At 33.8% G+C, this 24,084-nt stretch overlaps 1 protein-coding gene across 21 annotated transcripts in view; it reads left to right on the top strand.

The window, feature by feature from the left end:
• Positions 1–15,447, top strand: part of LOC134546323 (bromodomain-containing protein 3-like) — a 363,730-nt gene extending 348,283 nt beyond the window's left edge. For all 21 annotated transcript variants that reach the window (XM_063389071.1, XM_063389068.1, XM_063389079.1 and 18 more), the window contains 2 exons: positions 5,233–5,482; positions 12,378–15,447. In XM_063389071.1, coding sequence (XP_063245141.1) covers positions 5,233–5,482; positions 12,378–12,443 — 316 coding nt within the window. In that variant the 3' untranslated portion in view covers positions 12,444–15,447. The remainder of the gene's footprint in view (positions 1–5,232; positions 5,483–12,377) is intronic.
• Positions 15,448–24,084: the final 8,637 nt, after the last annotated feature.

The raw sequence follows: 24,084 nt of genomic DNA, 5'->3' as shown, positions 1-24,084 counted from the left end.
AGGTAGTGTTTGAAGTGATTATTACTGCAGTGAGCTACTTCTTAGGAATCGTAAATGGGGATTATGAAACGTCTAACATGGCTGGCTAGCTGTTCAGAGAGTTAGCTTACCTATTTTTATACAGACGTGACAGACGTTCGATTTATTTGTTTACACGTGAAAATATTGCGTAAAATTTTGTGTTTCAGTATTTAAAGCGTGACAAAATTTTCATAGTTTAGAAATGACAATTTAAGGAAAGTTCGTTAACAGTTTCATGGTAAGTTGCGAATAATTTGAGACCCTGAAACATGGTATTTCCAAGAAAGACTTCAAATTTCAAAGATGTTTGGCTTCAAGATGAGAGATTTTGTTTGTTGTTGGAACGACCTAAAACCGGAAGTAATCATGATCGTTGTTCGCTGTGTCAGAAAACATTCTCCCTCAGCAACATGGAAAAACGTGCACTCACAAGTCACATGAATGATGAAAAACACAGGCAAGCAGAAGAATATTCCAAACGTAGCAGTTGTAACTTGGGTATGTACTTTTCTTGTAAGCCAAAGCCTTCTACTAGTGCCAGTGGTAATTCTGATTCACAGTCATTATCCATGTTGTATACTACTACTATTGTTTCTGATAGTACTGTTCTTGATGACGAGTCGGGGGTTTTCAGTAAAATGCAACCCGAGAAAAATTGTGAACAGTCAGTTGTGTAATCTACAGCTCTTTGCAAAATGCCACTGTCTGGGATAAACACATTTGTTTTAAATGAGGAGGTGACTAGGGCTGAAGTTTTGTGGTGCATGCAAACATTTTTATCACATTAGTCTTTGCGTTGTGCAGCAAGTGATGTGACTGTGATGCAAATGATGTTTCCAGACTCATCAGTTGCCAAAGAACTGCAACTGCGAAGAACAAAAATTGGGTACATTATATTACATGGCATAGTCCCTTATTTCCATAATGAATTAGTGAAAGACATATTCCAGTGTACTGAAATAGTTGTGGGGTTTGATGAATCAGTAAATAAGACTTCCGAACTTGGACAAATGGATATAGTGGTGAGATTTTGGAGAGAACAGAGCTGCCAGGTTTCAACTAGGTACTTCAACTCAGCATTTTTTAATCATGCCACAGCTGAAGATCTGCTGAAAACATTCACTGAGACACTGTCAGAAATAGATTTGTGCAAAATTCTGCAAATCTCTATGGATGGTCCCAGTGTCAACCTAAAGTTTCACCGTGATCTTTGTGCTTCTTTGTCAGGCCTAAATATTTGTATTGTTTGGTTGTAACAATTTTTACTTTTCAAATGTTTAATAGTTTTAGAATTCTGCATGGTCTTATTAATTTTTTATTATTTTTATTACTGTTGAAGTTTTTATGCCAAAGAATCATAACAAAACTGCTAACAACAGAGATCCTATATTTCTTGTTTTAAAATATATTTATAAAATCGCAATCACGGTTGTGTAAATTAAAAAAAATGTCAGGGAATTTTTTTTGCACAGTCTGGGAAAACCTGGAAAAGTCAGGGAATTTCATTTCTACATTTCTGTGGCCACCCTGTGTTTATTGACACATCATAGGTTGGGGTTTGACTGCAAATGTTATATAGGTAGAGTTACAGTAAAATCCTGTTATAACCCCTCACGGTTCCCAAGAACAGGTTCATATAATTTGGGGCCGGTCGTAATGAACATTTTGAACCATCTAAATTTGTGTTCCTCCTCCTCCTCCTCCTCCTCCCCTTCTCCCTATTCTTTCCCTTCCCCCCCCCCCCCCTCCACAAATGCACGCACGCACGCACTTCCTCACTTTCACACTTCCACACTTCCACACTTTCTTTCCCCTTCCACATCTCCACCACCACACCACACATTCCAACAGTCTAGAGACAGAGCATATAGTTTTTCAACTAAACTCTTCCTATAACTGACAGTGGTTGGAGGGGCTTGGGAGTTGCAGGGTAAGAAGTATGACACAGCCACACAGCAGGGCATGTTGAGATTTACCAATATAATTAAAATGGTTAATTATACAAAACCTTTAGTAGATACCTTTCTTGTTCAAAATTAATTTGTAACAAGTTTTATGTTGCAGTAAAATGAACACATTAAACTTCTAATCATTACAAATTGCATAATTTTTTTAGTTCATCACAATCACGAAATTTTCTGGTGTCGAGTAATAATAGCAATAAACAGTGAGAGCAAGCAGCGTGTCCAAGAGCAAGCGATGGCCTAATGGTTGGTTGACAGCTGCTGGCTGGCGCTCAGACATGCCAGCACCTTCACAGTTTTTTTTTTTTTTTTTTTTCCATTGGTCCACTTTGTTTCAATGGATGTTCAATAAAAACAATTGTGTTTAATGTAGATACGGGAATATCCAATTCCTTGGCTAAGGCCACACGTGATCCAACGTGGTTTTCAAACTGCTTCAAAATATTCAATTTTTGCTCAACTGTTAAAGCGTTTGTTTCATGACCACTCGCCATTGCACGAATATCGTGAAAATTATGATCATAAACGGGAATAAATTATCTGTAGAACGTGTCAATAAAGCGTGAAAATTTACATAGAGGTAAACAAAAACAAAGCCCAGAATCACTGGTACCAAACCAACACAGCGGTGCACAGTAGTGTTGCCAACTTTTGCCAAGGAGCGAGAAACTGTATTTGCTACGCGGACATGTTCCATTCTCTACTGGAACGATCTGAAGAATGAAAAAAATTTTGGTACTTACTAATGTACTCAAGATTGAAAGTGCATACATAATGTATGTAAAGTACATAAACCAAAAATTGTTTGAGCCATAAAATGTGTGCACAGTCCCGAAATCAGACTTTATACATAGTAGAACAATAAAAGCACCCAATTTGCCAATTGCGACACAGGGCACACCATGTACGTAACGGAACGATACTCTGTTCGAGGAATCAATAGAATCAAAATGGAATACATAGTCTTACTACAGTTGCGGTTGGCAACACGTAACAAGAAGCGCTTTATTCGATGACAACAACGGTGTATATCACGGGAAGGCATTTTATTTTACCTTGTGATTAGCAGGAATGTAATGTATTGTAAACATAGGACAAATGGCGGTACCAGCAAAAAATGGTTTAATTGACGGGAAAACGTAATTGCCGGGTTCCACTGTATTTATCTTTTAATTTTTCACTTTGTTTATTGTTAGTTCCTTTAGAATTGTTTTTATGGTAAGAGATTTCGTCCTTTTTTTTTTGTTTAATTTAACATTGCCAATTAGTGGAAAGATTATAATTTAATAATTGTATTTTTGATTTAATGTTTTATTTTATGTTTATTTTGGTTTTTAAGGACCAAAAAGCTTTAGGTATCTTTAATTTTTTTTTTCTGTGTTATGTTCAAGTCAATGTTAAATTAATGCTAAGTTTATTATTTAATTATTTAACTATAAATTTATATTATAAAGTTTAACAGTATTATTATTGTATTACTAAAGGTTGCTTGATAATAAAAAGTCTGATAATAATTACAAAATGAATAAAATTGATTATTAAAAAAAAGTTTTATTTCATAAAGCAATGTTAAATTCCCTGCCCTGGTCTCTTATAAAACAAGATAAAATAAATAAATAAATAAATAAATTTACTGTCCACCTTGAAGATGTGCACAAATTAGTTATTTCAATCAATTGTTTTATAATTATATTAGAATTCTAACATGTATGTTGTGCTGCCTCTCTTAACAAATGAGTACCACGTAACATAGAATAAAAATAACACGTAGATTTGAGACGGGCCGAGGCTCGAAAACTATAGGGCAAGTCGAGTGAGTACCTTAAGATCGACTTGACTCCAAATTCAAGTTCATAGTACTTGTCTGGACGAGAGAGACTCAGCTGTCTTTTTTCTCATAACTCAACACAGATTTCAAATGTGAAACATGCATTATTTTGGAAACACTTTACAATGTGATCTCTTATTTACAGTCGTAAAAAATTTTTTTGTACAGTTAATTTTACATAATTGCACTGGATAAAACACCATCTTGGAATGGCTTGCTGTACGTCATATATCAATAACCCAGCAACAAACTACGAAAATAAAATATTTTAGTGGCTGGAGTGTACGTATTTTGTATTACAATAGCAATTGATGTTGATTCTATCATTGTTCGGCACAAACACAAAAGTGATACACCGTGTATTTCCATATCTTTATCTAGTCAATATGATTTACTGCATATTTTTGTTTACAACATAAATTCAGTTTAATGTCTTTATATATGTGTGTGTGTGTGTATATGTGTGTGGATATTGATAAATCTAATATTTTCTTCAAGTAGTTTTATTAATGTCATTAAGAGGACATGCCAAACTCTTGCTTATACAATATTACCTTATCGAAATGAAAAATGTATGCAAACAGAATATTAACTTGGTATTATTTTACGTTTCCTGCGGCCAACGACTGTCCTGACATCAAAATTGAAAATACTCAAGACATTTTCAATTTTAATGTCACTCTTATATTGTATCTAAGAAATACAGTTTACAGAGGTATTTATTCAAACATTTGTTTTTTAGTTATTAGAATAAGTTTAATTTTTATTTCGTATGGATAAAATCTAATCATAATACAGTTAATGATGATGAGAAATGTTCAGGTAAGTAGTGACTATCAGACTATTAGAGTGCACTCTTTATATATATATATATATATATATATATATATATATATATATATATATATATATATATATATATAAACTACTTGAAGAAAATATTGGATTTATCAAAGAATAAGAAAGTGTATAAAAATTCCTAAAATTGTATTTTTGATTACTAACTACATACTTATTTTGCTAGATAATTCTGAGAAGGGTTAGTTTTAAATTCAATTATTTCTAAATAGCTTTTTTTTCTGACATGTTTTTAAATCAATCTCTGAGGGCATTGTAGTAGAATTAACTTTAATTCAGGTAAATGTTTTACCATGTTAACATCTTGTATTATAAAATGTATTTAAAAACCTCATTACTGCCCATTTTAGGGAAATACAGTTTAAGATGCTTATTTTTTTCTAAAGTGATACAAATATTCTGATGTGTAAGTATATTAACTGAGAAAAATTTTAAAACATCTTAAAATGGTGTAAAAATGTTCTAATGCTTTTTTGCCATCATTTCTAACAATGACTGTTGTGAAGCTTGTTCATTATTTTACACAGACAGGCAATGATTGTGATGTGTTCATATTCACAGGAAAACTGTCCAAGGGCAACAGCAGCAACACCAACAGCAGCACCAACAGCAACAGCAACAACAACAACAGCAGCAGCAGCAGCAGCAGCAGCAGCAACAACAGCAGCAGCTGGCATCTCGTCAGGAGGAAGTGAAAGCAGCTAGCCAAGAAGGCAGTTCTAGTCCAGCAGCTTCGCAGCAAGTGGACAAAGCAGCTGCTGAAAGAGAGAGGCAGAGGTTACGAGAACAGGAACGGCGAAGACGAGAAGCAGTGAGTTGAATTTATTGATCATTCTTGCCCTAATACACACGTACGTACATATATTGTGACTCACCATGTGTGGAGACATGTGTTTACAACTAAGTGACTTTTTTACTTACTATTAAAGACAATATATATATGTCATGTCATTTTTAAAAAATGTAAACATTTTGGTAGAGAGTGATAGCACCCACTGGTTTAGTTGTGTCTAAAAATAGGTAACATATCCCAAGGAAGGAGATGGAAAGGTGTTACTTTCATACACCTTGTCAGCTTTCTGCGTGTCTGTTCACTCGTTCCTCGCAAATCAAAGTGCTGCATGCTTCCTCTCCTCCAACAACAAATACTAGTGTAAATAAGTCCCAGCCTGTAATGGTAATGTGTACCAGAGATCATTATTCAAATCGAAATAGTTCATAAGATAAATAAGTGTCTTAACTGGCTAATAAAATTGATTTGTGAAGGAAAATGCTATTTGATTAATTCAAATTTATCATGAAAAATAAATGGGCTTATGTGTTACAATTATGACACTTAAAACAATGCATAGAACTGAGACTAAGCTGACTGTTAGGATTATCTACAGTGCTGTGGATATTTCCTACAAGACATTGCTACCACTTCTCATAAATATTTTATATGTTTAAGGCAAGTTTTAATAATTATTAAAGTAAGTACTCTTAAACTATAAAGAAATTAGTATGTTTACTTAATAAATTATGCACTAAGTATCAAGAAACTTGTTTTGAGTTTAGATTTAATAATAATAAAATTAAAACATTCCCCAATAATTGATGGATGTGTGAATCTTTGGAAAATAACCAGGAATAAAACTAGTTGAGCCCTATAAAAAAATGGGTTGGTACTGTCTGCAAGTTGTTCTGGTATATCCAGTTTTATATAATAATAATAAAGTTTGCAGTGATCCCATAAATTTTGTCAATGCTCCGTTTATACCCCATCATCACTCACTAGTCAATTACGACCCTTAACGCTCACTCCCTAGCGCAGTGAATACCATCAGTGATGTTTTTCTGACAGCTTACACAATTATATCTTCTTTAGGGGTGTGCGAATAGTGGATTTTGATGGTCGAATATTTTTGAATCGAATAGTAAAATTTTCAAATAGAATGCGAATAGTTTCGAAGTCGAATAGTTGTAATATATATATTTTTTATATGTTACCACACTGAACAATAGCTGGTTTTCATATATTTAGTTTATACAAGATATTTTCTGTGAATGAAACTAAAAAAAAAAAAAATTCATTTAGTATTTTTAATAGTTATTGAATACATGAATTTTTATTTCATATATAATAATATTTAATAATTGTTATCTATTTTATATTTTATGTAAATATTGGTCCGAATATAAGGCGACCATTTTTACATAAACGAGAAATGAGAAAATTGGAAGTCGCCTTATTTTCGCACCCAATACGTCAGCACTGCAAACATTAGTTCCAAGCTGAAAGCTACAGTAGAAACATTTTTAAACAAAATGTTAACAATTTTTTATATTAACTAAAACTTTGTTACCTCACACGGGGAAAACGATAAATCCACCTAATATTGCAGTAATTCACAATTGTATAAAGTTGAAAATTAAAATATTTGTTCTTGAGTAAAAATGTGGATGTTGAAGCATCTCAAAATGACAACCTTTTATTACACAATTCATATTTGTACTTTGTGTACAATCATGTGTTAATATTTACGTTAATTTAATTTCAGATTTTTAACGGAAATATTGGTACTAAAATATCACAGCTATTTTCAGAACGATTGTTTACGTTTACAAACAGAAAATGTTAAGAACATTTCGGATGTAATGTTTGGAAATTCATGGCTGCCAACTGTCTTTCCACAATATTTCTTTGCTGTAAAACGAACATGGCTGAACACGCACGAAGACGCCATATTTACAGGAATTTGGTACGTTGTTTCAAAAGCTATTTTAATAATTTCACAGTAATCCACTCTTTATTTATGTAAAAACCTTTCAAACAACATAATTATCTTAGATTATTCTTTAAAATTCATAGGACAGAGACTCTCTGTCAGAGAGTAATGTGGACAAATATTCGCTGTCACATCACCGAAGTTATTCATGGCCGTATGCTTCACCATGGCAGCTAGCCACTTGTTTTGTTCCGGCAAGCTTCATTCTTTGTTTGCTTTGTTACGTTTAACACACTACTAAATAGTAATACGTAGTTGTGAAATGGAAAGTTAAATGCGGTATACATAAATGCAAAAAGGATTTATCAACACAAAATGTATGTCTAATGAATTTTCACATTAATTTCTACCAAAATTATTTTTACATTTGTTTGGCCTCCTGTAACTGCAGGTCGCCTTATAATCGGGCCAATACGGTATTCACAATTTTAAATTTTGCTATTTGACTTACGAATGCGAATAGTTCGCAACTATTCGTGTTTACGAATATTTGCACACCCCGAATCTTCTTCAACCTAGCTAACAAAAAAGAAAGGGAGTTGAACATGTTGCAAGGTATTTGATGAAAATCTTTGTTAGAGAATATGTACACTGAATATTTAGTCTCTGGCGCTAGATATCCTTGTAAAATTTACCAAATAAATATAGGTATACAGTTAGCTGGCCTGATGCTTTTGTATCATGTCACAAATTGAGCTCTCAAAGTCTAATATTAGCTGAAACACTGATAGAAATTTTTTTATCCTACTCTCTAAGTTAAATAAAAATTTAAAAAAAAATCAAATGTTAGATACTACAGTAGAACCTCGATTTTACATTACCACATTAAACGTTTTCCCATTATTTGCACCATTTTATTTCTGTTCCATTTTAGCTTTATTTTACGTGCAATAAATTCCTGTTGATTAGAATGCACCTACAATCTGCTTCCCGCAATTTAAGCTATTTTTTTATGCTGTGCCTACATAAGTTCATTATTCCAGTGTTTGTCATGTACATCGTACATATGAAGATAACACTTTCATGTGAAATAGCAAATCCAAAATGCTGTAGGGAATACTAGCACTGTAACTTCTGGATTTTTCAATGCACTCTTCCATTAAAAATGTTATTTACAGGATGCCAACACTGGTCTAATAATGACAGACATTGAGAAAATGTTCACAAGTACCTAATGCTAGCGCCACAGTTTATAGAAATCCCGACTGTCCATTAGTAACTTTACATACAGTATAAGTATTACGTACAGTTTGTACTTATAGTATTCATCTTTGTTATGTCCGTTAAAAATTACAAGTTCGGTACAAATTAAAATGTAAATAAGTGTAAAATTTTGTTTTTACTGCAAGTAATTAACTTAATTTTTATCTGATGTATTTTATTGAGATAGCAGCATGTAAAAGATGGAAAACATTTTTAATTTATGAAAAACTAAATATTTGAAAGTGCGTGGACGAGCACAAAGATACTTGTGTTCCACTCAGTTAGAGGTTAGGAGTCCCTATTTCAACTCTTAACACAATTGTGAAAAATCATGAAATCATTGGAGGAAATGCAGCTTAGTGTGGTAGTTTTTCAAAGGAAAGAAAATACATTTGTGCATACGTCTGATTTTACTGTTACGAACGCGAGAGAACAGACCGCGATGCCAGGTTCAGAGCTGGCTGGGCTTAAGTAGCTGGTGCGCCCTTCTCGAACCGACAAGGTTAGCTGTGATGAGTCACGTCATCCCCAAATGACCGATGTCCAAAAAGGGCAGAAAGGCGGTGCTCGTTCACATCACTCCGCGCAGCCCGCAGAATTGCCAAGGTCGCTCAGCGATAGATAACAGCACCGAGGAAGGACGATGCGTGGTGGGCGGAGGGGGGAGGGGGTTAGTGATGAGCTGATGACCCTTGTAATCCGGCCAGGCACGCGTGCTTACCTTACTCCAGTGGCTGTGCAGGGCTGCCAGCCAGCTCCGCGCCTGGCATCGTGTTCGGGTCTCACACGTTCTTGATCCTGAGATGACTTGTAATGTACGACAATATAAATGGCTATACACTTCACTTAAGTTTGATTCCAGATTCAGGATAAAAAAAAATTTAGCTTTCCCGAATAGTGCTATAATGATATAGTGCTATAATACTATAAATGAACAAGTTAAGAAAAACTTATACCCGTGATAAATAAAAAAATTTACCCACAATACCTTCTGGCACTCCAATAAAACAAAACCTTGCATGGTTATGTATTGAATACATAAAACAAATTATTTTCATACCATTAAATATTAATTCTAGGCAAAAACCATCAGATTACTTAAAAAAAAATATAAACAAACCAGAAGAACGTTTAACTGAGTATTATTTCCTTTTTCCCTGCCAATATCTGGTTAGCAAAAATTATCTCCACTTTAAAAATAAAATTATTTAAACATTTTGAAATGCCACATCACATAATTGGCATTATATTAGTTGTGAAGTTCATGATATCATAATACCATACAAATACGAAATGTACCACTTTCGTGTTGCAGCTGCAGTAGAAAAGAAGTACATTGTAGATACAGTATTAAAATATTATCTTTTCCAAATTTCTTTGTCATGTATAAAATCTGTAATTATTGTGTGATATTCATTACAATGGGTTTGCTTGCCGATGTTTTAAAACATTAAACACAGGATTTATATCTTCCAAACAGTGTTTTTAGGAACTGATTTCATTGGTTCAAATGTTATCTGAACTGTACCTAAGAAAACTGATGATTATATTCTAGGGATGAGTCGGTCAATTCTTCGATGCCATGATTCTGTCGATTCTGAGGAATTTTACAAGAACTGTGGTGGCACAATGCGCAACCACAACCAAAATAATTTATCAGTTGCTTGCTAAACAGTTTATTTCAATATTAAGTGTTGGTATGAGGTGAAAGGCATACAGGTTCTGAACACAGAATGAAATACTTAATCTTTTGAGATGTAAAATGAATTTTGATGCACTGTACTCTGTCATGCCTGAAGATCATATTTCAGTGTTAACTTAGTACATTGTCGAAGTTGAAGTTAAAAGAATTGTTACTGGAAAAAATGTATTTATGTTTCTTAAGTGTCATCTTTAGGTTTGTCTTCTGCTTGGTTTTCCATAATTGCATTCAGAAAGGTAGTAAAATTTGAAATCAGAATCGATGCTGATTGGAATAAAAAATATATATATATATATAATTGACCCTATCTATCACTAATGTTTACTTAGTCAATGTGGTAATGTGTATGTGATCTCTACTTTGATTTATACAATGTTTGATAAGTTTATCAAATAGTAAATAATATATTTTTAAGTTGAATACATCAGGTACATTTTAATTTTTTTGTTTTCTAAAAAAAAAAGTAACTACTCATAATCTTAGAAACAATTTTCATAGTTTTTTTTCATTATTGAGTTTGTTGATAACTAGCATTGTTTGGCTACTTTCATATAGTTTCTGTTTAATAACAGTGTGTCTACTAGGTCACGAAAGTCACGAAAAAGTCACGAATGTTGTAAAAGGTCTTGAAAGTCCCGAAAAAGTCACTATTTTTAAGTATATTTTGGTAAAAGTCGCGAAAAAATTAATTACAAGGCTAATGTGTATTTCTTGTGCACTGATCTTGTATATACCATACTTTTTGTGCTTTTGGCAGCTTGCATTTTCAGGAAAATCATGGCTTAAGATATTCCCACACAATACATTTTCCCGTGTTTAACTAGGCCAGTCCCGCCATTTTCGCCATAAGACGTTTGCTTTAAAACCCCGTTCAAAATGTTGCTTAAAACTTCTATTCTCCTCCGTGCAACGTCATAATTTTCACATAGAATGCTGTGAAAACGTAATTTATTCAATTCTCGTACATTACACACTTAAAAAAGGATGGTATTCGTTTCGTGGCGGCCACAGCGTAGTCAGTTTCATTCTTACTCACCAGAGCGCACAACGATCGCACATAATCGAATGTAGCTGTCAAGGCGTCAATGTGCGCGACCCGCGTCCATATCGATAAGTTGTTAGCCAAATGGCGAGCGTTCATAATCAATCTTATAGCATTGAGTTCGTTTGTTTACTGCTTGCTTGTGTGTACGAACTACGAAACGTAAATTTATGTTTGGCTAGGATAAAAGAAAGCCAAAAATTTGTGCACAAAATGTGTGATGTATTTTCGTGTTTTGGTTTTGTTAATGACTTCGTTTACAAATTACAAAACACAAAATCCCTAAATTGCCACCACAGTTTATTTTACAACTGAAATCATTGTCGAAGAGGTTAAAGTGCTAAGGAATGGAATTATAATATTTTCTATGATATAATGTGCTGAAAATGGTGCCAACAAATGTTAACGTGGTTTAGCGCGTAAAGTGCGACGAAAAATTGGCATGCGGGAAAGCAGATCTAATTAATTTTATTCAAGTAAGTTTCAAACTAACCTTCATTTGTAGTCTTAACTTATGTCTTTTTTTCCAGCACTTAGGCCTATACATTTTGATAAAGAAAAGCAAATGTTCAATTTTTCATTTTATTTTTGATGTAAGTTATAGGCTACACTTAATTTTATAACATTTAAAAATTATACCATTTTGACAAGTTTCGTGGTCACACTTCAGTAGAAATTGTCATGAAAAAGTCAAGAAAAAGTCACTAATTTTTATTTTTGTAACTTAGTAGACACCCTGAATAATGAAATGTGTTTTTAAAGGAATGCCAAAGATATAATTTTGTGCACCCAAACTGAGGAATTATTTATGCATTTTTAAACATTGTGGCTCCATATGGATTTGTGATTTATTAATTATATTAGGCTATCAGGTTAGGTAGGTATGAATGGTTTTTCTTGAAAATATTTTGCTTTTTATATTTTTTAGGCATATTATTTAGTCTTATGTTGTTGCTGTCTTACAGGTAAATTAATTTCATTGTTTTTTCAGATGGCAGGTCAGATTGACATGAACATGCAGAGTGACTTAATGGCAGCATTTGAAGAGTCGTTATAATGATGGCAAGAACTTTTAATTCATTTTTTCAAAGACAACATCATTACCAAAGGCACAGTTTGATTACTTAATGAAGGAGAAAGAAAAACTATTGTGATGGCTGTTCAAGTGGGTGTGTGACTTTAGTGAATATTTTGTACATACAAAGAGAAAAAACAGTTGCAATTAGTTTCTAATTTATTATGTTGTTAGACTTTGAGATTTTCAATCTCAAAATGTGTTTGTGATAATTGTAAAAAGGAAAGGATAAAGATAACATATTCTTCCTTTTATACATAACAATACTATTATCTTGTTTTGTTTCTTATTTTTGTAAATATTTTATTTGTGTAAATTACTTAAGCTCTGTATGCATTTTCTGTTGCTTTGACGAACTCATCTGTTTGGTTTAAAATTATTGGTTAATGCTTTACAAAAGTTATCATTTTTGTACTATTAATGAAATAGAAATATTTGATATGTTCGTGGGGGGGAAAATTCAATGTTTCTTTGAATTGTTCAGATGTTATGCAGTTTTGGAGATGAAAATTCTGTAAAAAAAAAAAAATGTAAATAGTTTTCCCATGTGTTAATGTGAAATTAATGTGCACAAGTAATGGGAAAAATTTTATGATGTTAAATTACTTTTTGAAAGAAAAAAAAGCTTAAATGCTTAATAAATAGTTTCCTACTCCCCTTTCTCTCCTTTGCCTTATTTTTTCCCCCTTCAGTTACCTTTTCTCTTCACTAGAGATGTTCTGTTGATATGTTAGTTGGCATGTGTTGTTTACAAATATGTTGCACGTAACTCACATAATGACTATTGTGCCTCGTCAAACTGATGCTGAAATCATGTGTAAGTTTCTTATACCGCTTGGAGAATTTTTGACAGAGTTAACAGTTTTCGTGGTTCTGCAGGGGAAAAACTCTTTACGAAGATATGTGCGTCTGCAAATTTTTTTTTTTGGAATTTATTTCTTGTGTATTTATTTTGAAATGTAACATGCAACTGAGCAGAGCAAAATGCTAAATATCTGTAAAAATTATCATTGTTAAAAAAAAAATAAAACTTTATAAGAAATTATTATTGTGATATATTGACGTTCGTGTTTCATAGCTTGCATGTGCTGTGTTAAGAATTGTACATATGTGTGGGACAATGTGAATGGTTAAATTAGAATTGTCTCATCTTGATTATTACCTATATTAGCAACCTGAAAATTTAATGGGGAGGGATGGGGGAAAGTTTTCACTTCATTGTAAATAATTGATGCTAAAAGTCTTTTATTTTTGTGTGTCATTTTGTTTATTTCTGCATAATTTACTTTTGTTCATTTATTTTTGGAATCACTGCTGTTCCCATTGTCTCATGTGTATAATCGTGATCCTTTCTATCTAGGTAGATTAAATTGTAAAAGAAAAAATAACTACAAATCAAATGCATGTACAGTTGTTGTATCTATTTTTATATTGATGACATTTATTGTATAGGCTTTGACTTTTTTTACAATTTTTGTTACGTCTTGCATCATATCGTTAGATTTTAATTGCTCCATTTTGCTTGGTTATTTTTTTGTCAGGTCATGTATTTGTTGTATGATTGTTTCTCAGAACAATATAATTACATTTTTTTTTCCCAAACATCTGTGTAAAATGTCTGGTAAGTTTTTTTTTTAAGACTAAAAGATAGACTTTTACTATAGTTTGAGACTGCTGTAAATCTGACGAATGATTTACTTTTTCCTCATTTAAAAGTTTGATTGAGCATTTGTACGTAATCACTTTTCTGAAATTAAATGAAGTTATTGACATTCAGTGGCTAGTCTCTATGTGACATATTGCGTGCAATAAATGTTGTTTTTTTATTATTATTATTTAAAAAACCATCCTTTTTCTGTATGTCATGCAATTTTTCTCCAGCAATAACAGTTTATGTTAGAAAAAATTTCCATAACTAGGCTGTAGAATTACAAGCATTGTCGTTTTTGAGTTGTTTTTTTTTTTTAAGTAAATTTTTTAAACAAGTAGTTAGAAGCCAGTAATAAATTTTATAGATTTTATAGCACTGGTATATATTGTAGCTCTGAGTGGTAAATCTACTCAGTCATAATTTTTGTGTCTAAAAGTGGTACCGAAGATACTAGTTTATATATATGAACAAAATTAACAGTGTGAAATAAGAGTTGTGTTAAATGCTACATGGTCCTGACTGTACAATTTAATGTCAGTGTTTGGCTTCTCTGCTAGTTGCTGTTCATATCAGTTGTAATTAGCATCTGTAAAGTAATTTCATTATTTTCTTCTAAGTAATAACACAGTAAGAGTATTGCCATATTTGCTTACATAGTTTCTGCACATTTCATACACTTAATTATTTTGCGTATGACTATAGGATCTGACCATTGTTTTCTCTTCCAACAAGTACCTGAAAAATTGCATTGAATATTACCATTTTAATTGGAGAAATGAAAAGAAGTTCTGAAACATGTGTTCACTTAAATGTCTCGTCGATACAAATCACCAGGAAAGTTCACGGTTCACGTAGTTCAGGTACCCTTGCCATTCAGAACATTTATGGCATGCATCATCTGTGATCTGCGGGTTGAATCTGAAATAATATTTTGGTTTACAGAGAAATTACTGCTGCAATATTAGCCATGAAAATGGACGGACATTTTGTAAACAGATATGGTGGTAGATTAGTCGCAATGATTGAAATAGCATATTTGTGGGAAGATTTTAAAATCATTTAAAAATAAAATTTCAGTGGTTGTATTGTGAAAAGAGGTTATTAAGCACTGCAGTTTGGTTTGAATGTATTTCTGGCAATTTTTTTTGTGTCTATTGACTTGCATGATCTTGATGGATGATGGTCAGTATTATTGACATGACGCGAATCTGCTGCGTCTCAAGGCGACCTTATCGCAACAGGACAGTTCTTGATAAACAACAGACCAATAGAATTTTGTGTGAGATGTCATGCTATTAATAATCAACTTGCAATAAACCTTTAATGTTAAAACTTTATTCTATTATTTATTTGGATTTGTAAGTCCAGCAACATGTTTTTACTAATGGCTTACTAGTTCTGTGAAGTCCATGATGCTGAGAAATATTTGTCAAAATTCCAAGACATTGTTATAAACTTGAGTGATAATTTTTTATGTATACAGTCATTGCAATACTATGGTGTGCGACTTTTCCTAATTACAGTTTGCCCATTGTAGGAAGGGGAAATGGAGTATTAAGTGGATTGGAATGGACTCAAGGCTAAATTCTGGGACAACCACATCTTTGTTACGACCCCTTTCCAAAGAACCAGGAAACATTTGTGTTAAAAAGTAAAACGTTTTTAAAGAAATGGACTGCATTTCTCTTGGTGAGCACTGTACTGCACATGGAGCGGTAGAAACCACCTCTCTTGGCAGAACCTTTTCACCATCCTGCCACACAGTGGTTCCATGGCACCGCTGGCCGGCCCCCACCCGGCACTCTGCAGCAAACCATTGTCACAATCGCTTGATCTTGGCCATGCTACCCTCTCTGAAAAATATTGATATTTGCAATGCTTAGATTTTGAAATGCTATTTTATATTAAAAAAATCTTATATTTTACATTAATTTTTATGAAAAATAGACACTCATTTTGCGAATGTTTAGTTATCACGACGTTCTCGTCAAAATAATTTCGGAAATGGTGTATCGTAAAGAAAAAATGCATAGCATAATACTTGTTGCAAATTTAATTATGAACAAAAAAAGGTTGCTATAATTTTTTTCCTTATCTCCTACTATTTTAATTTATTGGCAAATCTCTATACATGTTGCTGTGCGGCGGTTTTGTACTTCTGCTGTAGCTTCAAGCCCTTCCTTTATGCCATAGCTACAGGAAGAGCGTAGTTGAAAAACTACACGCTCTCTACATAAATGCTGTCACTAAGCCTTACTCATTACATAATATTGTTATAAAGTACGTACTTTTTTTTTCTGTTCCATGCCCCCAAGCAAACAGTGAATGCCTTAGTGAGTTAAGCACGTGTAGCTGGAATCACAGTATTAGTGTTTTTGGTACATTTGGAAGGAATTTTTTTAAATTATTTTGTTAAGTTTTATGTTAATACTAATAATGTATCGTAATTTATTAAAATAGACTAGTATTTACATTAGTTTTAGACATGGCTGTTATTTTGATTTCATTGTTTGGTGGCCATCTTCGTTTACTCCATTTACTGAATGATATTTACACAGTTGTACTACAAAAAAATATTCTCTCTAGCATGAAAAAAAAGTTTACATAATTATGTAAATACAACATTCAGTTTCTTGAGTAAATTGATTTTACATATTAATAGAACATTGTTTAAATTTGTACTTATATTTTATAACAATGCCTTCATGTTTCAGTTGAAGTAATAAGATATTTTGAGACTTTGTGTTGGTCACACTGTTTAATTGGTCACGCTCAAATAAACAATTTTTCTCTAACAAAATTATTTTACAAAAATTACATTAGAGTAAAATGAGATTAACAATATTTTTTGTCAAATAATTATTGAAATAAGTTTTTTAACTTTACTGCATCCATAGTTTTAAAATTATTTATTTGATAACAAGAGACGGTCATCCAAAAATCATTAAATTTTCGTCTTAACCTCAAAACAAGAACTTTGTACGAACATAAAATAGGTTGCTTGCGAAAACTGTATTTTTTTTATCATTGAATAATGTGGTGAGTACAATCTAGTTGGGAAAGAAAATGTACAGAAAATACTAAATTAAGGATAAAGTTGTCAATTGTTTTTTTGAAAATCCTAAGCCGCCTGTAAATGCGTGCATACGGGCAGAAGAATTCAGACATTACAGTGTCAATGCTTCTGACCCAAAAACTTAAATCTGCAAACAGTGCAACTACGCAGTGACTTATGAAAAAAGAGGCGGTGTTCTTAAACACGTAAAAACGGCCAAACATGATGCTGCTACAAAGAAGACAAAGTTCAGATCTCGGTGCTTACCAGTGTCAACAATGCTAAATGCCGAAAAATTGTGATTGATAACTTTGTATTAAAAGCAAATATACCCTTTGAAAAACACTAAGATCAGAACTGACGGGAATGGATGTGTGAATTTATCGAAGGATTAGGTGACTTGCCATGTGTCAAAACATTAAGAGAACAATATGTTCCAAAGCTAGCGCAACAGCATGCAGATTGTTTGCACGAGTTGGTAAAGAACAGGAAAATTTGTCTTACTTTGTGATGAAATTACAGATAGTAAGGGAAGATGTGTATTTGTGGTTCTTTTTAACACTTTGCCTGATAGGTTGGAAAATCCAGTTGCTTCTGTTAGCTTTATGGAAAAAGCTGATGTGACAACTTGCTCACAGGCTTTAAATGATTGTGTCCAAAAGTATGGCATTAAGCATTAAGCATTAAGCATTAAGTTTTCTAATATTAGAGGCATAGTATCCGACAGCTCGCAGAGCTGCCAACATATTACGGATTTTCCGTAATTATTACGGATTTTAACCCCGAATTACGGAACATCGCTGGTTTATTACGGAAACGAGGCTTTGTGCTGCATGGTAACGGAGAAAATTCCGTTTCTGCTGTGCGTGTTTCGTGAACGCAGTTTGAATACATTGCTTGGTTGCTCAAATAACGGAACTAGTAAGTGTGCGCATGTACGATGTACTGTCGAAATAAGTAAATTAATTCTCGTGTTTTCAAATAATAATGGGATGGTATTACGTCCGTTGTACGATACAACTAGTACATATTCTCGGACTTATCGTTTGAAGGCTACTTAAATGACGATAATATTTGTACGGTACTTTGGCTAACCTGTGTTGTGTTAATTTATTTCTTGAAAGCCATTTTTTTCATCATAGTGTTTTTGTCGTGTCTACAGACGTGAAATTTTTTTATGTTTCTCGATAGTGTTGTGTTCTTCAGTGCTGGTTGTAGAAATGAAGCGTGTGACAGAAAAATGTGTATCTGGGGGGGGGGGGGGGGGGGAAACACGCAAGTCTTCAGAACTTTCGACTTAAATATTCAAAAGAATGGCCATGCTTGTCGTTTTCAAATGTTTGGAACGCCATGGTTTTGTAATGTATGCACGTGTGACTTTTCGATTGCACATGGTGGAAGGGATGACTGTAGACGGCATATTGAATCTAAGAAACATGCAGAACATTTTAAAGCCGTGACTAGCAATAAATCTATATCTTCGTTTTTTCGCTACATCTGAAGAAACGAAAAAACGAACGCAGTTATTGTTTACAAGTCCTTGTTTTTGTCTTCTTGTTGTTTGTTTACATGACATTTCTTATTCAACCAGGATAAAAGAAGCAAATAAAAAGACAGTTGTTTTAAAGTTTAACTTTGAATACTTTGAATTGAAGATTCAAAATATCCAGTAAAATTATTAATATTTCTTACATATTCAGATGATTGTATTGTTTAAATAGATTTTTTTATTCATTAATTTGCATTGTATTCATATCTTTCTTTTTCTTTTGCATATTATTGTCCTTGTTTTATCTTGTGAGTGTGTTATAATGCCCCAGGAAAAATTTAATGTGCATGATTTACGCGTACTTTTTTCATATACCTAATTGCCATTACTGATGGGTGTGATTTGAGGTTGGCAGCTCTGCAGCTCGTTACATTATGAAATGCATATCATCTCTACAGATCCTTTTTGGAGAACACATCCTACATGTACAATGAGTAGTGGTACTAGGTAAACATAACAGTGAAACACCCACATTGTCAGCTGCCTGGACTATGGAATAATCTAGGTGACATTTTGCTCCATCCATGATTAGAAGACTTGTAACGGCTGAAATGATGCAGCCACTTCACAAATGTTTCAGATGTCATTGAACCCTTTGCTGTCATTTCTACTACATTTCCAGCTGGCAAGTTGTCAACCCACTCTGGCTTCAAATGTTGTCCCTTGAAGAGGATCATACATAGGCAGTATAACATTGCCCAGTGCATTGGCACATGACACAACAGTTACATTTTTACCATGTTCTTTACCACGGAAATGTACTCTCCGAGAACCTGTCTTGGCAAGCACGAAAGGTTGTCGATGTAAACTGAGATGACAACCTTTTTCATCTACATTGTCAATTTGTTCAGGCATGTGTGCAATATCAAGCTTTGTCATTACATCCCTCAGTGTTCGGAAGTAATCATTCACTATGAACTTATTTACTTTTTGTGCCCGAGCCTCATTAAGATGTTGGGCCTTCCTTCTACGATTTCAGGATGTCTGGAGAAAACCTTTATGCCATTTCCTGCCAGTATACCCTTTTATGACATTGAATTGTTGCTTTATCCCATTTTTTTTTCGCAAAAGGTGTAAACATATTTTCTTAAGACTTAAGCAGTCAAAGGAAAGCCCACATCTGCTAATTGTGTTATTCTAGCAACCAACTGTGTTTCTTGCTCACCTGTCAGGACTGGAGAGCGTCCATTTTTTTTTTGTTCCAAACTTGAGATTTGACATAACCTCCTAATGTTCGGCATGGTATGCCATATAGCTTAGGTACTTGCTCCCAATATACCGATCTTGCTTCTGATCATGGCCAAAGCCTTGTCCAAATCCTCCTCGGACCATTTGCAATATTTTCCACGCAGAGTACTTTTATCCATGGCCTGAAACAAACAAGTAAAATGAAAGTTACATGAATGTTTTTTTAAATAAGTACACCCTCTATATAAGTTTTTTATCCAAAATTATGAGTTATTTTATTTTTTAGGATTTTTAAATTCAATTTATAAATGATTTGTAAAATGCAAAATGATTTTCAAACCTCTCGACACTTTTTTAGGTATTGAATAACTGACAGAGAGGTAAATTTGTCATACTGTTCCTAAGTTCGCCACACAACATTCTACGGTGGCGAAATTTAGAACACATACACGATAATCTAAAATAATGAAACATTTAAACATTTTTTTATAAATCACTACAACTATTTTTTTCATTATAAAGTACATAGAAAACTCTTAAAAAATATATGGAACTTTAAATTAATTAAAATTAATTATTTGTCACAAATGGATATTTACAGAGCAATTTTTATATCGTGATGAGAATTTTCCACAATGTGGCGACTATTGCGACAGTGGCAATGGAACTGCCATAGAGGTTGTACAGGTTAAAGCTGTAGAGGTTTAAATATATATGCTTGCTGCCATCTGTTGTCTTACATCAGTACTTTTTTTAGGGCAGGTGGCGAATTTGGGCACACTGGCGAACTTAGGGCAATATACCTTATATAGAGGTAAATAAATAACCACTGGCATCTCAACGTCTGCCGGGTTCTACCAGTGATAGCAATTATTTTACACACTCGACGTTCAAATAAAGAAGACAATTACTGTATACATCTGATTTCGAAAAAAGGTTCACCCTATGTTCAGCCCAGGCAACGCTGGGTACTGCAACTAGTAACTGGTAAGTCAAGAGAGACAGCCACAGTAGTTAGGGCCAAGCGAATTGATGTTCTGCAATTTAAATTAAAATGTGATTTTGTCTTAAGCCAAGTGAGTTAAGGCCATTGGACTTTTGGAACAAATTATTTAGACGAAGTGACTTGCTGTAGTCCAGTTTTAGGGGGGAAAAATATTTTTATACCAATTAATTTTGTGTGGTACAATTTCAGCCTCAGTAAATTAATTGTTGCGTGGGTTTTGGACAAAAATACTTTAGATGAAGAGAAGTTGTGTGCGAGAACTTCAAGGAAATGTGAAGGATTGGTGAGAGGCCAGAACGAGGCAGGCCACGCCTCCGGAGGTCCTGAGGCCCGATGAAGCCCGACCACCAGAAATCTGCTCTCACGCGGTGCAAAGCGAAGCCGACTGCATCGCGCTTGCATCCGTAAACCTTTAATTTGTTTACATGTCGCGTCCTGGCCGTGCTGCCGTTTACCTCGCATTTTCACGTCGGTGCATGTGCAGAAATCTCGAGTTCGCGTGGTGTTGGATCCAGACTTGCGTGGTAAGAGGGCCCCGTGTCAGATATGAATGTTATTACTAGTTCTTCCGTGTACTACGCGACCAGTCGTAACTTCTCTTCTGCACGCGTTTAATAATAAAAAAAATGAATGGATAAAAAATTACAAATTTTCTGGCTTGTATTACAACTCTATCCTTGCTCAACAAATGAGAATTTCAGAAGCTGACAGAAACTCTTTTGTCCATTTTTTGGTTTATTATTTTTATTTTTTTATGTGATTTTTCTGATATTAAGGAAAACTTGCGATAGTTTTCTCAGTGTGCTCCTAATTTTTTTCTGACGGTATATATTAATGGTTTTCTCCAAGTGCTCCTGGTTATTTTCCTGGCTAGACATCTGATGCTTTTCTCCGAATGCTCCTGATTATTTGTGAGAAATCAATCTCTGCATGAGGGATTTTTTTACTTAATAATGAGTCATGCCATTTTATACAGAGTTGCAATTAAATTGTGAATTTCTGCTATTTAATCAGCACTTACAATATTTTTTATCACGTGGATTTAAAAAAAAAAAATAACCTTTCTCAGTCCAATAATATGTGATAAGATGGATGAGAAACACTATCACGAAGGACGAACTTCCTTGTCCTTGGTGTCTAGCGAAGCATTCCTTCTTTTGCGATCGTTAGTGAGCATCCCACATCCCATATAAAATATCTAAATAAATTTTGACTCAACACAACACGTGAGGACATCTCATGTCAATAATCGGGACTACTTGAAACAAGTTCTTTTGCATGAGATAAATTAACTCTTGCTGCTGAATGAAGATATTGTAGCCAGTTGGAGCCATGTATCTTCGAAGCCTCGTAGCCTTGTGTTGTGTCTTACAATATTTTTATCATTTGGAATTAAAATGAAACAACCATTACTCAGTCAAATAATATGCCCTGAAACATCTGAGGAGCACTTACATGCAAGGTGAACTTCCTTCTCTTTGTTGTATACCGAAGCCTTCCTCATTTTGTGATCGTTAGTGCGCATCCCACATAAAATAAATAAATAATATTTACCTGCAAGCAAAATGTGGCTTCATCTGTTGTTGACAAGCAGAACTACTTACAAGAAGTTACTTTGCATGAGATAATTTAAACCTTGCTGACGAAAGTTTAAAAAAATATATTTAAGTAATGGTTCCAATTTGAAAACTGTCAGTTTGCATCTAACATTAGTCACAGAAGCTACCATGGACCATGGTTTGTTATCTGCAGCTGAATCGGAAGGATGCCGTTGTAGATACTGTAGCAAGGATTTTGTCATGAGAAGAATGATTGAGTTAAAAACCCACTACACAAAATTTTAAGCTGTAATCGGTGTAGCAGGTTGTTAAAACGAATTGATAGCTTAAAAAGACATGGTGGAACATGTAAAGCCAAGCCCACTTACGGGATAGAGGACATCGATAAAGACACTACACAAACGAAGTGTGTGCTGGTTGATGTAAATAATTTTCCTTGTCCTGAGCATGATGGTATTAGCTCACCCGATCGTGACGAAGAACATAAACTGAAGGATGCTGATGGCTTCGGGATGACTGAAACTAATGGAAGTATCAACACCGTTAAAAGTGAGAATACATTCAAGCCCATATTCAGTAGATCCTCCATACTATGGAATAATGATGGACACTTAAAAAGGAAGATTTTAGACGATAAAGATGCTCCAACATCAACGATTTCGAGTTCTTACCATAATTCGGATGAAGATTCTAACTTCTATGGTGATGACGATAGTGACTCTGAAGCTGGTGACCTGATCGAAGACTGTGCTGAAGTTCCTAAAGCTAGCAAAATCGAAAGCTGTGATGAAGCCCTGATCCCGAAACGATGGAAACGTCATATTATAATAAATAAATATGATAAAGCTTATTATGATCACTGGGACTATAGTAATATTAACAGTATTCATAATAAACATACAAGTAAGATGGTAGCAGAAGAGATTGATTTCAAATAATTGGAAGATCCAAACATATTGGTTGACCGGCTTAGACTACTACATGCCTCTCTTTGTGCAGGAAACTATTCGTGCATCAAAGAAATATCCTTCTTACTCAAAAAACTTAAGGGGGCCGGCTACATACAATAATGACTTGTTTTACCTGCATTTTTATAATGTTGGGAAATAAAATAAGCAATTTAAATTGCAAAAATTTAATGTTTTATTTATTGTTTTCGGATTTATAACTAAGCCTGTGTTCTCGCTACTGTGTGTGTGTTCATTCCTTGTCTATTGTGTGTACTGTGTGTTCATTCCATTTCCGGTGTGTACTGTGTGTTCGTTCCATTTCCTGTGTGTACTGCGTGTTCGTTCCATTTCCTGTGTGTACTGTGTGTTTGTTCCATTTCCTGTGTGTACTGTGTGTTCGTTCCGTTTCCTGTGTGTACTGAGTGTTCATTCCATTTCCTGTGTGTACTGTGTGTACTCTTTGTTCATTCCGTTTCCGGTGTGTACTGTATGTTCAGTGTGTTCTATTGTTGAAGGTGCGTATTTAAATATGTTGTATCTCTGAATGTTTACTAGTCCAAAACCTTTTTGTCTTGATAAAACAATTTTTCATGTATTCTTGGTCTTCTTGTAAGCGTAAATCATATTACATTGGTTTATTTGTATATAATTAGCTAATGTCTAAG

The sequence above is a fragment of the Bacillus rossius genome, chromosome 1 (assembly GCF_032445375.1).
Source record: "Bacillus rossius redtenbacheri isolate Brsri chromosome 1, Brsri_v3, whole genome shotgun sequence".
Classification (NCBI taxonomy): domain Eukaryota; kingdom Metazoa; phylum Arthropoda; class Insecta; order Phasmatodea; family Bacillidae; genus Bacillus; species Bacillus rossius.
The sequence above is the reverse complement of the archived record's forward strand: the minus strand, read 5'-3'. Positions and strand labels throughout refer to the sequence as shown.